At 37.8% G+C, this 15,128-nt stretch overlaps 4 protein-coding genes and 1 pseudogene across 4 annotated transcripts; 3 read left to right on the top strand and 2 right to left on the bottom strand.

Moving 5' to 3' along the window:
- Window positions 1-817: 817 nt before the first annotated feature.
- On the top strand, window positions 818-1,769 carry LOC117620859 (annotated as a pseudogene).
- A 226-nt stretch (window positions 1,770-1,995) lies between these two features.
- On the top strand, window positions 1,996-4,269 carry LOC117622507 (pentatricopeptide repeat-containing protein At5g66520-like). The gene is made up of 2 exons (XM_034353199.1): window positions 1,996-3,956; window positions 4,199-4,269. The coding sequence occupies exon 1, from the start codon at window positions 2,283-2,285 to the stop codon at window positions 3,861-3,863; it is 1,581 nt and encodes a 526-aa protein (XP_034209090.1). The 5' UTR covers window positions 1,996-2,282; the 3' UTR covers window positions 3,864-3,956; window positions 4,199-4,269.
- A 4,357-nt stretch (window positions 4,270-8,626) lies between these two features.
- On the bottom strand, window positions 8,627-9,551 carry LOC117621210. Its single transcript, XM_034351557.1, has one exon. It carries the CDS (start codon window positions 9,432-9,434, stop codon window positions 8,856-8,858), a length of 579 nt encoding a protein of 192 aa, XP_034207448.1. The 5' UTR covers window positions 9,435-9,551; the 3' UTR covers window positions 8,627-8,855.
- An 845-nt stretch (window positions 9,552-10,396) lies between these two features.
- Window positions 10,397-12,355, top strand: LOC117621847. The gene is made up of 2 exons (XM_034352391.1): window positions 10,397-10,644; window positions 12,139-12,355. The coding sequence occupies exons 1-2, from the start codon at window positions 10,408-10,410 to the stop codon at window positions 12,205-12,207; spliced, it is 306 nt and encodes a 101-aa protein (XP_034208282.1). The 5' UTR covers window positions 10,397-10,407; the 3' UTR covers window positions 12,208-12,355.
- Window positions 12,356-12,573: 218 nt separating this feature from the next.
- Window positions 12,574-14,635, bottom strand: LOC117621846. The gene is made up of 2 exons (XM_034352390.1): window positions 14,278-14,635; window positions 12,574-13,452 (listed from the first exon to the last, which is right to left on the bottom strand). Exons 1-2 carry the CDS (start codon window positions 14,369-14,371, stop codon window positions 12,782-12,784), a joined length of 765 nt encoding a protein of 254 aa, XP_034208281.1. The 5' UTR covers window positions 14,372-14,635; the 3' UTR covers window positions 12,574-12,781.
- Between the last annotated feature and the right edge of the window lie 493 nt (window positions 14,636-15,128).

Below are 15,128 nucleotides of genomic sequence, written 5' to 3'. Positions count from 1 at the left end.
TTGCATGGGATAAAATTGTTTGCTCATCCTTTTCAAGTTCTATGCCTGAAAGTTTATTAAAATATTGAGAAGAATTTAATTGATTATAATTATGTGACTGGACTCACTTTATTTTCATTCATTATCTTAAAGGCCAAATTGGTTCATGTGGTTTACCTCTTTAAAATTTCAAGAGTATAGCCGCCCGGATGTACTATTAAAGTATTCGAATGTATTTAAATAGTATAGTCGGGGGCTATACTATTTAAATATTAATATATTTAATACATGTAAAGGGTATAGCCGAGCGGTTTAAAGAGTACAACCGCGCGGCTATACGCTTTAAATAATAATATGTTTCGGGAGTATAGCCGCGTGGCTATACGTTTAAAATATTTGACTGTACTATGTAAAATTCAAGAGTGTATCATTTTTAGGAATTTTTGCATTGTGCTATGCTTTGTAAATCCCCACTACATCAAGCGACCCCATTACAAAAGCATTCAAACCCTAGAAGAAAAATAGAAAGGGAAAGGAAACCCAGGAAAACTATACACCATTTTAAAAGGCCACCCCCATCTTAATCTGTTACTAACACAACTTCTTCACTCATACCGCATCACCAATATCATCAATAATAATAATAAAGGGAAAGAATATACTCTCGAAAGAGCAATACCTAAAATAAGTCTGCTATTCGAGAGAGGAACCTAGCTCCATATGCTATATTTCTTTAATTCATTGGTAACAGGGCATTTGAATTGCAAAAGAAGGGAAAAAGAAAAAAGAAAAATGTGAATATAATCATTATTGTTTCATTTTTTTGGTACCTAGGTCCATGTTACTGAAGAACCTCTATTCAACTTCAGTGTTACAGAATCCAGTGAACATTGCAAAGTGGGCGTTCATCGCCTAAGCCAACCTCATGAGTACCGTTGTATGCAGTAAGAGCCTTTTTGATTGCACACAAAAGAAAGGGAGGGAAACTAAAACAGACATTATGGGAATTAATAAAAATTCTTGGCACGGCAAACGTTCCTGATCTCATCCCAACATTCAAGCCATTTGATCCTCAAGGATTGAAACGGAGAACATTGAAGATCTTTTGGAGATTTGATGCTTTTTTATGAGAAACTAATCAACGAGAAGTTGGAAGAGAGGGAAAACAGAATCAACAAAAGTAACCAGAAGGAAAAAATGGACATGTTAGAGATGTGTTATTGGAATATAGAAGTGACAGAGATGACGAATTGAGAAGCCTCTCCGGAAATATCATCAAAGGGTTGCTTTCTGTAAGTCAATCGTCTAAGATTTATATACGTTGCTGACCTATTTCAGTATTGTAGCTATTGCTTGCTTAACTAGTCTATCCGAAATCGATCTTTTTTTATTTTGGTTTTACAGGACATGTTTCTTGCAGGCACGGAGACAAGCTCAAGTACTATCGTGTGGGGTATGACAGAGATCCTAAGCACACCTGATGCATACAAGAAAATAGTTATGGAGTTGGACCAAGTGGTCGGAAAGGACAGGTTTGTTGAAGAGAATGACATTCCCAAGTTAGCTTACTTTCAAGCAGCAGTGAAGGAAGTTTTCCGGACTCCACCCTAGAGCCCCTTGCTCATCGCATGGTGCACTTTTACTTGGCAGCTTTGCTCCATGCTTTTGAGTGGGAGTGCCCTCTTGAGATCCTGAACAATATGGAAGAGAGACTGGGGCTTACAATTCAAAAGGACAAGAGTCTTATTGCAATTCCTAAACCTGGACTGCCAACTTCTGTTTACCTGTAGTCAATATAGTGTGACACTGCTGCATCAATAAACTGTCATATAAAATGGCCATTGTTGTTGGAGTCATACTAAGCATAGCCTGTTGGTATGGGGTTCAAAATCACACCTAAGGTCCTGTGTTCGAATCCTCTCCACCAATTTTGTTTGTATAAGAGAACGAATCACCTTGTACTCCAATATATCTTACTGGAAAAATAAAACAGAACATCATGGGCCGATTTTGGAAGGAAAAGCTCTCCATCTATATTCATATCAGATTTCACAAGCTTTAGAGGGATTACGTGTAAACACCATGTTCTGCAAAAGCATTGCAAGCTCAGTTTTATAATGAGAATATTATGAGAAGAATGGTGAAGCTTATTGGGGTATGCTTTGAATTTTTATCATGGCATTTGTTTTGTTGTATCATTCCACTTCCCTTAAGTAGATATATTATGGGGTTTGGGTCATTTTTCAAAACAAACTCAGTCAAGTAATCAGATTGGCTCCAAACTCCAAACTCTAATATAATATATGAAATCAAGTAAGAGAGCTCTATCAATCTTGGATCAATGTCTCACCATGGCGCATATCAAGCAAATTCAAAGCCACCTCACAGTTTCAGGTACCCTTTTCGACCCTTATGCAGCTGCCAAGATCATTACCTTCTGTACTACATCCAACTCCGGCGATTTACGACATGCGTTTCAACTCTTTCGTCATATGCCTTACCGAACCACCTACATTTGGAACGTCGTGATCAGAGCTTTAGCTGAGAACAATGAGTCCATGAGAGCCGTATCTCTATACAGTGATATGATTCAGAGTGGCTTATTGCCCAACAACTACACTTTTTCCTTTCTTCTTAGAGCTTGCGCTGACCTCTCTTATCTCTCTTTTGGTTTGGTGCTCCATTGCCATGCCATTAGGCTTGGTTGGGAATCTCACGATTTTGTGCAGAACGGGTTGATCCATTTGTACGTGACTTGTGATTTCATAAACCCAGCTCGTAAATTGTTTGCCATGAGCGTATATAGAGATGTTGTTACCTGGACTGCATTGATTAATGGGTATGTCAAGTCTGGCCAAGTTGTCATTGCACGGGAGCTGTTTGATCAAATGCCTCAAAAGAATGCAGTTTCTTGGAGCGCTATGATTAATGGGTGTGTGCAAGTTGGGTTGTTTAGGGAGGCCTTGGAGCTTTTTGTCGATATGCAGGTGTCTGGATTTTTGCCTAACCACGCCGGGATTGTTGGTTCACTCACTGCTTGTGCTTTTCTTGGTGCACTGGATCAGGGAAGATGGATACATGCATATGTCAACAGGAAGGGGATGCAATTAGATAGAGTGTTGGGCACTGCTCTCGTCGACATGTACACAAAGTGTGGTTGTATTGAAACTGCTCGTGCTGTATTTAATGAGATGCCGAGTAGGGATGTCTTTGCTTTTACTTCTTTGATTTCGGGGCTTGCCAATAACGGTGATAGTGCAGGTGCCATTTTGCTGTTTGCGAGAATGCAGGATGAAGGAATTGCACCTAATGAAGTTACATTTATATGTGTGTTGAGTGCTTGCAGCCGAATGGGCTTGGTGGATGAGGGATTGCGTATATTTGGAAGTATGACTAGTACTTTCAGGATACAGCCAGGCATCCAGCACTATGGTTGTTTGGTAGATTTACTAGGGAGAGCTGGGATGCTAGAAGAGGCAAAGAAGGTTGTGAGAGAGATGCCCATGGAACCAGACTCTTACGTCTTGGGTGCATTGCTCAATGCTTGTAGAGTTCATGGAGATGTTGAGTTGGGTAAAGAAATGGTTAAGCGCTTGTCCGGGAAAAGTTTAGACCACAGTGGTGTGCATGTTCTTCTTTCAAACATCTATGCCTCTGCCAACCAGTGGGATGATGTCACAGTGCTAAGGAAGGGAATGGAGGAAAAAAAGGTGAGAAAGGTGCCGGGTTGTAGCTTAGTTGAAGTTAACGGCGAGGTTTTTGAGTTTGTTGCTGGAGATAGGTCGCATGTGCTCATGGACGAAATCATGTTGGCGTCGCTTGTAATTGACAAGCATCTAAAGTCCCGTTGCTTTGACAGGGATGATGACAAAATAACTGAGTAACTCAAGTTTTAGCAACTCAAATGTCATCGGCCAAGCATCACAACAGTGTTGAACTGTTTGTATCACTCTTCTGGGATCGACTTCTTTCTAGAGGTAAACACTTTTTTACATTCGATTAAGATTTGACACATTCAACAGAAAGGCCTCTTCATGACATTAAACACACATATGTATGACAAACTCGTAGTTGAACATCAAAATATATATAACCTAGTTGGAGTCAATGGTGAGGTTTTTGAGTTTGTTGTTGGAGATAGGTCACATGTGCTCAGGGACGATATTTTGTTGGCGTCACTCGCAATTGACAAGCATCTAAAGTCTTATTTGTTTGACAGGGATGATTACAAAGTAATTTAGCAACTCAAGTTTTAGCAACTCAAAAATCACTCTTCTAACACATATCCAACAGAAAGGCCTATGCATGGCATTAAACACACACAGGTTTGAACAATGCAAGCAATAATTCAAGTAGTTAGGAGCATTTACCTCTACATTACCCAAACTCGTAGTTGAACAATAACAAACAACAGTAATATGCTCAAAAAGGTAGGAGTTTCTGCAATATTTATATTTTTTCTTGATGTGTCTCCAAAACATATGCTTCTTGTCCTTGTTTTCTTTGATCTGATATGCTGCTTTTCCTTGGATCCTGGAACTTACCCGCCAATCCCTGGAATCCTGCAACGTAGAAACGCGTAAGATTGAAAACAAATACATACACTATCAAATCAAGTTTATACTTCATTCATTATTATGTTGGCAACAAATTAAATCCAAAGGCTTACTGATTATACTTGCAATTCATGTTTCTTTTATTTTTCTTTTATTTATTTTATTCATTTTTGGGGTTGAAGCACAATAATCAACAATTACAACTACAACGGATTTATTAGTGCAAGGAGTTTGTATTCCTTCTATTTTTTATAGGCCCCGTGCACCTGAATTCGAAGAGGTGCCCGCATGCTGCCCTCTTATCCCAAATTTCTTTGCTTGCTGCTTCAATCAGGAAACCAGTGTCTTCATATCGATAGCACGCAGAAGCTAGAAACAATATCCATTACATCAAATCTTAATGCCACTTAAGAGATAATAGGCAATATCATTTTATTTTATTGGAAATTAACCTTTAAGCAATTTTTGCTTTAAGTTTAATCCATACGACTTCATTGTTTAAGTGAAACAATGTCTTTACTTGAATCCAAAAGCAAAACATAACGTTGTCATTAGTTTGAATTGATAGATTGAATTGCCTCTATAAGGACCAAAAAGAACAAGCTTAACAGTTCCACAACGGTTGAAAGATTAAATTTCCTCTATAAGGACCAAAAGAGAAAAAGCTTAACAATCTTAACAAACAGTCTTCTTTTAAAAATATAAATAAAAAATATAAAGTATTAGTTAAATGCTATATTTCTCATATCCATATTCGAATTTTTTAAGTAACCTTTTCATTATTGAAAAGTGTAACGATTTTATGGTATTGGAGTATGGTCACATGGTATAATTATAACAGTATGAAAAAAATCTCATTGTATCAATGTCAAAAGCCGCAAAGGACTCACTAGTGCAGTGGTTTAGAGCAATTGCTCCTCCAGACAAGGTCCTGAGTTCAAGTCATTGCGTCTGTGTAGTGTGTGTGAACTTAGTATATTATCACCCTCTCAGTAAAAAAAGGTCCTAAAAAAATGTCAAAAGCCAAATAATCATGATATAGCATAAACAAAATATCAATTTTGTCGATGAACTACACTAATCATGCTATTTGAGAACTTTACTACAATAATAGTGGTATTTGACATAATTTCTTATTTTACTTTTAGATCTCTTTACAATGAATTCGACCAAATGAATTAAGAGTGGGAAGCATTAAAAAAGCTAAAAATCCAAATAAAGTGGCTCGTGTTAAGGCCCAAATACAAAGATAAAGTGAACAAACTCTCTTTTAAATAAAAAAAAAATAAAGCTCACAACCACATAAAAGAAAAACCCTAGATCTAGGAATAAACCACAGCTCCCCACCAATACACCATCGCATATCCACCATCACCACCAAGGACGAGTAACTAGTAACAAGATGAACCAAAGCTTTGAACTGAGAATGGGGTGGCACCATCACCACCAAGGACGAGTAACCAGTAACAAGATGAACCAAAGCTTTGAACTGAGAATGGGGTGAACAAGCCACCCGCGCAAAAAGCTCTCCCATAATCCAAGCAGTTAGTGCATATTGCACTTCAAAAGCATCCCCAGACCACAACACGCCACCGAGAAAGATCGACAACAGCGGCACCTGTGGAACTGAGGAGCAGAGGATGGTGGTAGAAAACCAACACTGATACACAACGTCATGCCAAAGGGGAGTGAGCCGTGGACGTATCCTGAAAAACGACGAACTCACAAGGAAAGAGCAAACTCTCACAAAAGGAGAGCAAAACTCTCACAAAAAGGAGATAGCAAAAGGAGAACCAAAATTGCAGGGGCTATGGAAAAAGAGAGGAAAACCAAAAATGCATAGGCTATGGAGGAAGAGAGTAGAAGAGGGGAGGGGTGAGAACCCTAGCAAAACCAAGACAGAGAGAGGAGCTGAGAAAAAATAAAGATGGAAGAGAGGAGAGGAGGGGCAATTACCTCCCCCCGCCAAGATTCATCTCATGTCTAGGTCTTCCATATCTTAAATCTGAAACTCTTTGTCAAATTGTATGCTCATCTTTCCTCTCTCTCGCTCTCCCTACATTTTTTTTTTCTCGTTCAAGGCTTGCTCTTGATTGTCCATGGCTGGAATCGAAATCTGGGCCTTGGTTCTCTGAGTTGGATTCAAATCTATGGTTGTGGTTTGTCATCACTCCAATCTCACCCACATTTTCGCTTTGCAATCTTGGCAGCCAAACCATCGGCAAGTCCAAGACAGTTGAGCTTCACAAGTCAAGTCACGAGCAAGTTCAGATCCTGGTTGCTCTTGTTGTATTGTTGCTAAATATTGAAATCTCCAGATATGTGTGTTAATAATACGAGTAATCAGTATAAAAGTAGATCATATCTGGAGTGTTTAGTGGAATGGAAAGTTGGTTAGAAAATATGAGAACGTGATGATCCAAAAGGAAAGGAAAAGTGATGTAATTTTGACAATTATTTCTGTCCCTTTCTCCAAAACTTTTTTTTTTAATTACTATAACACTGTAATTTTGTAACAATGTCTAATTAATTGATTTTTTGTTTGGAATCCCTAACTGCAGTTCTTGCTTTGCAACTTTACATCTAAACATGTAGATTTGAAATCTATGAATTTCAAATGCATAGGTTCATAGATTTGAAATCTAAATACACATTCAAATCCTAGGGGATCCAAACGGGGCAGATTTACAACTGGAAAGGCCTAGTTTTGAGAGTTAATCTAACCTCCTTTTGTTTCCCTCTTCCCTTCTATTCAAGAATTCACTGCGCAGTGCGCACTCTTCAGCTACATGAAGGCTTCATCATATCTGGATTCTCTATCTACCAAATACAATATAACACTAAATCCGGTGCGCAGCAACACTATTTCGCGTGATTATCATCTACCGTCACAACGGCCATAACTTGACCTCTGAAATTCTATTTCACCTGCAACCCATAACCCATCTCTTATGACTTCTGAAATATTCTCGTGTAAAACTTTTCACATCCAACCCATAACAAAGTCTTTTTATCTTAACCCCTCGAAACCCTATTGTTCCTCAATGACTTGCCACCAAGGAATTATCACAATCCAACCCTTTTTTAAGACTCTAATTTGCTCCAAAATTAATTGTTCTTGTGACCTCTAAACACCCCTAGCAAGTGTTCCTAGCTAGTTATGAACCAGCACCTTTCATGGTTAAACAGCCCTTAAATCCCATGATTCCCAAGGTCACTAAAAATATGCTCACTAAACATAACTGGTTTGAGATATTCATGCTATCATCCATGCAACTTTAGAATGTGCTTCTCTTTCCCACTTAAAAACAAGAAAGCCTATTATTTAAAATTTAACATATTAATCATACAACTGCCCACTCACAATAACTGAGAAAACAATGCTATCCAAGGTACAGCCAAAGAATGGTATATACATTAGTATCATTCAATAATATCATGTTCACACAAATAAGTATAAATATTCTCAAATAAAACGCCATATTTTTTGTTTTTACTCCTGTAGAGTATGCACTGCCAACTATCAGTATACATTGTAAAATGTTAGCACATGGGATTAATTGATGAAATCAAACAATTCACAGTACTATGATAACATAACCTTTACAATTTGAATTATGCTATCTGGCTGATCACCAAATTTTCCCAATCATCCTATTAACAACCTCCAAATAGCCAAGCCTTCTATAAAGCATATCTTTCAAAAAAAATTCATCTTTCCATAGGAAACAGAGACAAAAAAAGAAAGCAGCAAACATAACTCTATAAAGTAAGAAAATTTACAGTTAACCGTACCAAAAACAAAGATTAAAATGATTGCCTTCTCCCTACCTGATGTGCAAAATCCCCAAGTAGAATGAGGTAAACCACAAATACCATCAAAATCAGTCATGCAGTCATGAATACAACAGGGAGACAATCTTTCACCTTCCCAACAATAAATGGGTGAGAAACAGTTAACAAAAGACCCTAGAACAAGTGAAGTAGTAAGGGTATAAACTCAATGTAGGTGCACACATATGCATATGTGTATGCTAAATTGAACCCATTGATCAGCATCAACATAATGTAAAAAAAATTACAGAAATATATAATAGAGTACAACAACAGCCCAAATGTATCATATTCAGATAATATATAGAGAAAGAGCAAGAGCCAATATTTTAGTCATAAAATGATAAATACATACCACAGCGTCCGATATAAGCTTATTTTATCACGAATCCACAACACAGTCACAACGTGCCCATCATCCAAAGGCAACATTTTTTTAAATTATAAACTATTTATGGAATTACCAATTTGCTATAATCGTCATATTCACACCGCGGCGGCTTCCTTGACTGGGGACGGTGGTGTTGGCACGGAGTCCGCGGCCACCTCCGGAATCTTTACATAACCTATTTTCTTAGGGCTGGCGTCATAGAAATCGTCATCGAAGGAAGACGCAGAGCCATTGTCGTAGCGACTGAAGAAGACGGACCAAGCCAAGTACATGGTAGCTGCGGTGAGAGCGCCGCAGCCGACGCCGAAGAGCAGAGAAACGACGATGCTCAGGATGTCCCTGGTGCGATCGCGGAGAGAGTTGAGGTCGTAGGACGAGGAGGAGGCCGACGTCGTTCCGATCAAGGGAAAGAGCGACGCCGCCTGAGTTCGCTTATCATCTTCTTCGTGGGGTTGGATGACGAGGTCGTCGTAGCGGACGGGGCGGAGTCGGCTGATCTCGGTGACGACGGTGACGAAGCCGGAGGAGGAAGAGGAGGAGGGGAGGCGGCGGAGGGAGAAGGAGTAGGAGGAAATGAAGAGGGTCTTGCAGGGCCTTGTTGCGGTGGCTGAGATTGCGAAGATCGAGAGGGTTAGGAGGGCGATGAGGAGGGGTCGTTGACTCGTTGACGCCATGGATTACAACGTAGGAACAAGGAGAACCGTGAGCCTCTCTTTCTTTCTTCCTCTCTTCTCTCTCTCTCTCTCTCTCTCTCTCTCTCTCTCTCTCTGTGTGTGTGTCTTTCCGTCTTCCGTGTTTCAATTTAGGGATTTCGTGTATTTTGTCGAGCACGAGAATATGAGTCACACAAATCCCTATTTGTTTGCCATTCAAAGTCTAAATATTTACATCATTATTTTGTCCTATTATATTTTTTCCATCAAGAGAAGTAAAATGACTAATCTACACCAAGAGCTAGACCAAGTAAAATACAATTAAGATTACTAAAAAAATGTGGTAAATTTAATTTAATATTACTAATGGTAATCAATTTTTTATTGCAAAGAATAATAAATTTAGAGCAACATTATTCGTACTCCCGAAAGGCTTCAATGCACTCTTGTATAAAAATTCAAAATATCGATAATATATTTTCACTTCATAAGATTGCGTGTTATATATATAGTGTCAAAAACACTTTCCATAAGCTTGAAAAACTTTTAGTTGCAATGTGCTTTATAAAAGGTGGTGAGCAAAAATAATTTTATTAGGTGAAATAAAGGTGTTGTCGTTACCAATCATGTCCACTCAATAAATCACATTTTTTTTTAAAGATAACAAACTAATTTTCATACAAGTTATTCTTCATGCTATCAAGTTCTTAATAGAATTCTGCAAGGATCAAAAGGGATAATAGGAGGAAAGGAAAAAATTATGAAACCAAAATCACGGTCCGTTTAGAAATGACCTAAACTGACAATAGTTTTGAGTACTAAAATTGACATTTTATCAGTGTGTAGATAAAGAAATCTCATTTACCATTTCACAATTTAGCTAAAATTACAAATTGACCATTATTTTTTATCTTTTTGTTCAGAATCTGACTTTTCTGTTTTATTTTTTTTATTTTTTTATTTCTCTAAAATAAAACGAAACCCGTGAAAATCAATGCCATCTTCGAGCTGTCGGACCCGAACCCCTTTACTACCAACTACCAAGGCAAACGAAGGCAGAAGAGACAGAGGAGGAGCAAGAGAGATGGGGAAGCGAGTCGGGAGCAGGAATTCGAACGAGTCGGCATTGACTCGGTGGGTTCAGTCGGTCTTTGGGTTCGTCAAATTCGCCGAGTTTGAAATCCTGTTTGTTCTTTTCTTCGTGATCGCGTTCCTCGTTTTCAAAGATCTCGTAAGTTATCTTTCTCTTCTTATAATCCATGCTTTTAGGTTTCCCAATTCTCGTTATATTCTGTTGTTTGGTTGATAAAGTAATTTCGATTCTTGAAATTGATTCTGTTCATATTGCTAATCACCTCATGCGATATGTGAATCTTACACAACGATTGAAATATACAGATTCTTGCAATTTGGTAACTTTTTTTTTTTTATTGAACTTGCCAAATAAAACTTTTGGGGTATGTGATGAAATTAAATGAAACTTTTGGAGGTTTTTTAGACGAGTTATTCTGACTCAGAGTTATGGATGAACATAAGAAAAGCTTAAATCAGAAACCTTGGGTCCTATTAAGGTTTGGTAGTATTCAAAGTTTGTTTCTTTACCTAAGTGGCCATTCATATGATAATTTCCACAGTCCTTACACCCCCAATTTGATCTTTCAACCTCGGAACTCTTCTTTCAACCTCGCAATTGTAGTTTGCTCTAGAAGTTAGTTAAGAAATGGCTCCTTTTCTAGCTAGGCTAGCGTAGCAAGCCCCGTCACATGGAGTAGCTGAAATGGAGGTTTGACATAAGTAAGGAAGGAAGCTAGGCATATGCATTTCTAGGAAGCTAAAAAGTTAATTGCAAGTGCATATAAAGAACAAAATTCCCTGGCCATCTCAAGGAAACCTATACCCAGTACAACTAAGCCAAAATCTGATGTGATCACAGACGTTTCATTTATGAAAACGTAAACAAAAACCCAGCAAAGAAACAATGAAAATCCACCCCTCCTAGGAACAAATTCTGAATACATCACATTTTAATCCCTATACTTTAAATTCACTGCTAAACTTTATTAACAAATTAAAAATATTTTGAGAACCTGATTGAATCATTGGATGGAAGGTAATATTGCTTATTTTCACCCAATGCTTGATGATTAAGCTACTATAGAAATTTATTGAAGTTGATGCTTATTGGATTACCAGCTTGTATTAATTAGAGACCAGAACAAAAATTGGTATGAGAAACCCTTGAAAAAGTAAAGGGTAAAAACAACCAGCAAATGCACCAGGTGAAAATGAAACAACTATTTGATCTTCTGAACCTTCACTTACATACCAACAAGGTTATATGATTTGTGATATAAAGAAGGGCCACTTTAAGGATCCTCTTTGCTGTTTCAACCTGCTTTTAGTGTCTTTTGGCGAACAATCTGATTTTAAGTATCTTGATGTTTTGAGTTATAGATGTTTCTAAACCTTCCAAGACGGAAGCTTAATGCACACGACAGTGACTTAGTTCATGTTCTTCCCTTTTTTTTTTTCTTTCCATCTCAATTGAAATGGTTTAATTTTTTAGTTTTTCTATTTTAATCCCACACTTTTCTTTGTTCACCCCAATACTTAATCCTTAAGCTCTTAAGTTTTATTATTGTGTAAAAAGACTCAAAATATATATATATAGAAAACTTGACTTTTTTGTGACCAGCATCTTAACATTTGAATGTGTAAACTGCAGACATCGAGGCCGGAATACAGTCAGATTCTCGTAAAAAAGCCAGGTGGAGGTGGTTTTTGGCCGTACTAGCTGGAAATCTCATTGTTGGATTGACATTTGGTATTTTGGATGTTGATTATGGACTTTTTTTGTGACACAACAGGATTTCTTCCCATCCGTGTATTTGTTGTAATTATATGATTAAACAACAGCTATCGATATTGAACAATTTTGTCTATGGTGCTTGTTTCTACATAAGCCGAGAAGCAGGGGGAGAACTTAAAGAGCAAGGCTTCCTTGAACTCCTGAAAATTCTAGTATTGGTCTTTCTTGACCGGCCTGTTCATGATGGTCTTAATGCCACGGTTAAAGGAAAAATGAAGTAAATGAACAAAGTACATGAAGTGCATAAGACTTACAACTTAACAATTGCCTTGTAAAATAAACCAACCAACAAACGAACAAATTATCCATGGTTATAAAATGAAGAGCATATTTTTTCTGGAAAAAAAAAGTTCAAAAGAAGAGCAGGCACATTGATCATGGCAACGTCCGCCTTAATACAAGCAATCATAAAATGTTCATGGAAACACTCCATGCATAATACAACAATCAACAGAAACAAACCCCTTCAAGCCATACAACTTCGGTTTATGCACACAAATTAATCTGTCTTGACCACTTCGGTCGCAAACTCTGCCTCATCTAGGCCACACGGAGCAGTAAGTCTCTCCACTGGAATTTTTTTAACATCACGACGTATTCCGATATCAGAAACCAATCGGCTGACACAATACATGCCGCAACCAACAGCACCCAGACCAGTAAAACTAGTAGTCAAAAATCGAAGCGGTGAAGAAATAACAGCACTTGCAGCTGCTAAAAAGGAAGCAGCCTGTCCACTCCTGCCCACACTAATGCTAGTGTACACGAGCAAACCTGTTTTGCAATATATTGCAAAGTCTTCACAGTTGTTTTTGAAAATGTCATAACTACCAAAACCATTCTGGAGAAGATAAAAAGCACGATGAAGGACATCTTGTTGTGGGTCAGACGCAGCAAGCGTACAGGTACCCCCTCTAGCTTTGGCAATAAAGAAAGCAGCATTGACACCATATTCAAAGAGGTAGAGATCACCGCCAGATAGAAAACAATCTATGCAAGAAGACATGACACCGTCAAGACTTGATTGATCACCGCATTTTGGGCAGGGATTGTCCGGGGAATGGGATGGGGAGGAGCTGAAAATGATGCGGTCTAACACAGTTCCTGTGCCAATTTCCTGGCCAGCTCCCCGAGTGAAGTGGATAACCTTTCCCTCACCGACATATATCCCTGATATCACATAGCAGATAAATTATCAGCAATGCCGTGGTGACCTAAATGCAGCATTTAAATGTCAAAACACAAAGGTTCTCCTCATAGACAATTAAGGAAAACAGGTGAAAACTACAAAGAAGAAAAACTAAATTATAATGGATGCCGAGGGAAAGAAACTGTGCTAAATTGTTTTCACCCATAAAAATTACAGATGCAGAGGTAAAGAACTAAGATGTCAACACTCCTTTTGTACCTGCTTCAAACAAAACTTATTAACTTCAACAAACAACCTCTTCAGAGGTAGTCGATTCATCTAGGTCATTCCTATCAATCCAAACAATAGGTTCATACTCCAACCCCAGGATTATTCTTGTGGAGGGGGAGGAGGCGGTGAATATCATATTATGAATCTATTTAAAATCAAACCACACATTTTGGGAACAAATTTAGGGACATAACAATTGGCGATTCGACGTATTTTCCATGCTCTGAGTGAGACAATGGCTAAAATACAAACAGATCGCCATTGTCACCTACAGTCACTGTGACATTTCTTTAGTTCAATTCGTACAAACAAAAGATCAATAAATCAATGCTCATATGCTATTGTATGTCTATTCACAATAGTCTTATCTTACTGTTGTACTCAAAAAGAAGAAGAAAAAAATAGTCTTTACTCAAGATTCATTTCCATAAGACCGAACAACAAAGATATATACAAAATTGAAAATCCATCCAAAACAACGACATCAGAAAATCACGAACATGAAATACATAATAATAATGAAAAATAAAAATAAAAATAAAAATAAAAAATCAGGGGGAAAAGGAGAAGAGAACCGTGATGGGCATAGAGGTAGGCGCGCCTCCAGGAATAAATATGATCTCCAGGTCTGAGTTGATCCCTCTGGATCTTGTTTGAGAGCACCCCCATTCCTTCTCCACCGGCTGCTTCTGCTGCTTTCGCTTGAAATTCTCTCAACTTATAAAAACTGAAATTGAATCAGAGAAGAAACTGAAAATGAATGGGGGCAAGGGAGGCAGGTAATCGCTTCCTTCGCCTGTAAGTCTCCCTGCTCAACTTTCCCGTAATTTAATTCCGACGCTTTCCCTTCGATAGAGACATCCACTCTAGGGGTAGGGTAAGCACAATAACAGAATAAACCATTCGAACAAATTCGAGCAATTTGTCCACACAAAAAAAAAAATTCAAACAAATTCGAGTCCGTTACATAGGGCTTTGTGTGTCATTTTGAAGGTTGTCTAGAAATTTTTATGCCACGGACCCTCAAAAGAATATACTTTTGGCTTATTTACTGTTTTACTTTTCAGAACTCGACCTCGCTCTTACTTAATCACTCTAAAACAATAAATAAGCAAATACTTTTAGACTGAACTTAACTTTGTAGAGAATATAAACATATTACACAAAGTCCCTATTTATACTAATACAGAAAATCTATTTAAGGTAGAAAATAATATAGATATGAATACAATCCGATTTATAATAGGAAAAACTAATTGCTATGAGGAGATTGTGAAGTTAACTTCCGTGTGCTAAGAAAGGAAAGCAAACCAAACGTGAAGTTTGGCTTGCAAATTGTCAAAAAATATTATTGGTGGCAAATATACAGTCCTAATATTTCAGAGAGTATTTGTGCAATTTTCTTTTAAATGGTTGCGAAATATTA

The sequence above is a fragment of the Prunus dulcis genome, chromosome 3, assembly GCF_902201215.1.
Source record: "Prunus dulcis chromosome 3, ALMONDv2, whole genome shotgun sequence".
NCBI classification, from domain to species: domain Eukaryota; kingdom Viridiplantae; phylum Streptophyta; class Magnoliopsida; order Rosales; family Rosaceae; genus Prunus; species Prunus dulcis.
This window is presented reverse-complemented; position numbering and strand designations above follow the sequence as displayed.

Bases quoted from the DNA above. Each gene is read 5' to 3' on its own strand.
- LOC117622507 (XM_034353199.1), top strand. From the start codon at position 2,283: ATGAAATCAAGTAAGAGAGCTCTATCAATCTTGGATCAATGTCTCACC.
- LOC117621210 (XM_034351557.1), bottom strand. From the start codon at position 9,434: ATGGCGTCAACGAGTCAACGACCCCTCCTCATCGCCCTCCTAACCCTC.
- LOC117621847 (XM_034352391.1), top strand. From the start codon at position 10,408: ATGCCATCTTCGAGCTGTCGGACCCGAACCCCTTTACTACCAACTACC. The intron at 10,645-12,138 runs GTAAGTTATCTT...TGTAAACTGCAG, and splicing joins TCCTCGTTTTCAAAGATCTC to ACATCGAGGCCGGAATACAG.
- LOC117621846 (XM_034352390.1), bottom strand. From the start codon at position 14,371: ATGGGGGTGCTCTCAAACAAGATCCAGAGGGATCAACTCAGACCTGGA. The intron at 13,453-14,277 runs GTTCTCTTCTCC...ATGTGATATCAG, and splicing joins CTACCTCTATGCCCATCACG to GGATATATGTCGGTGAGGGA.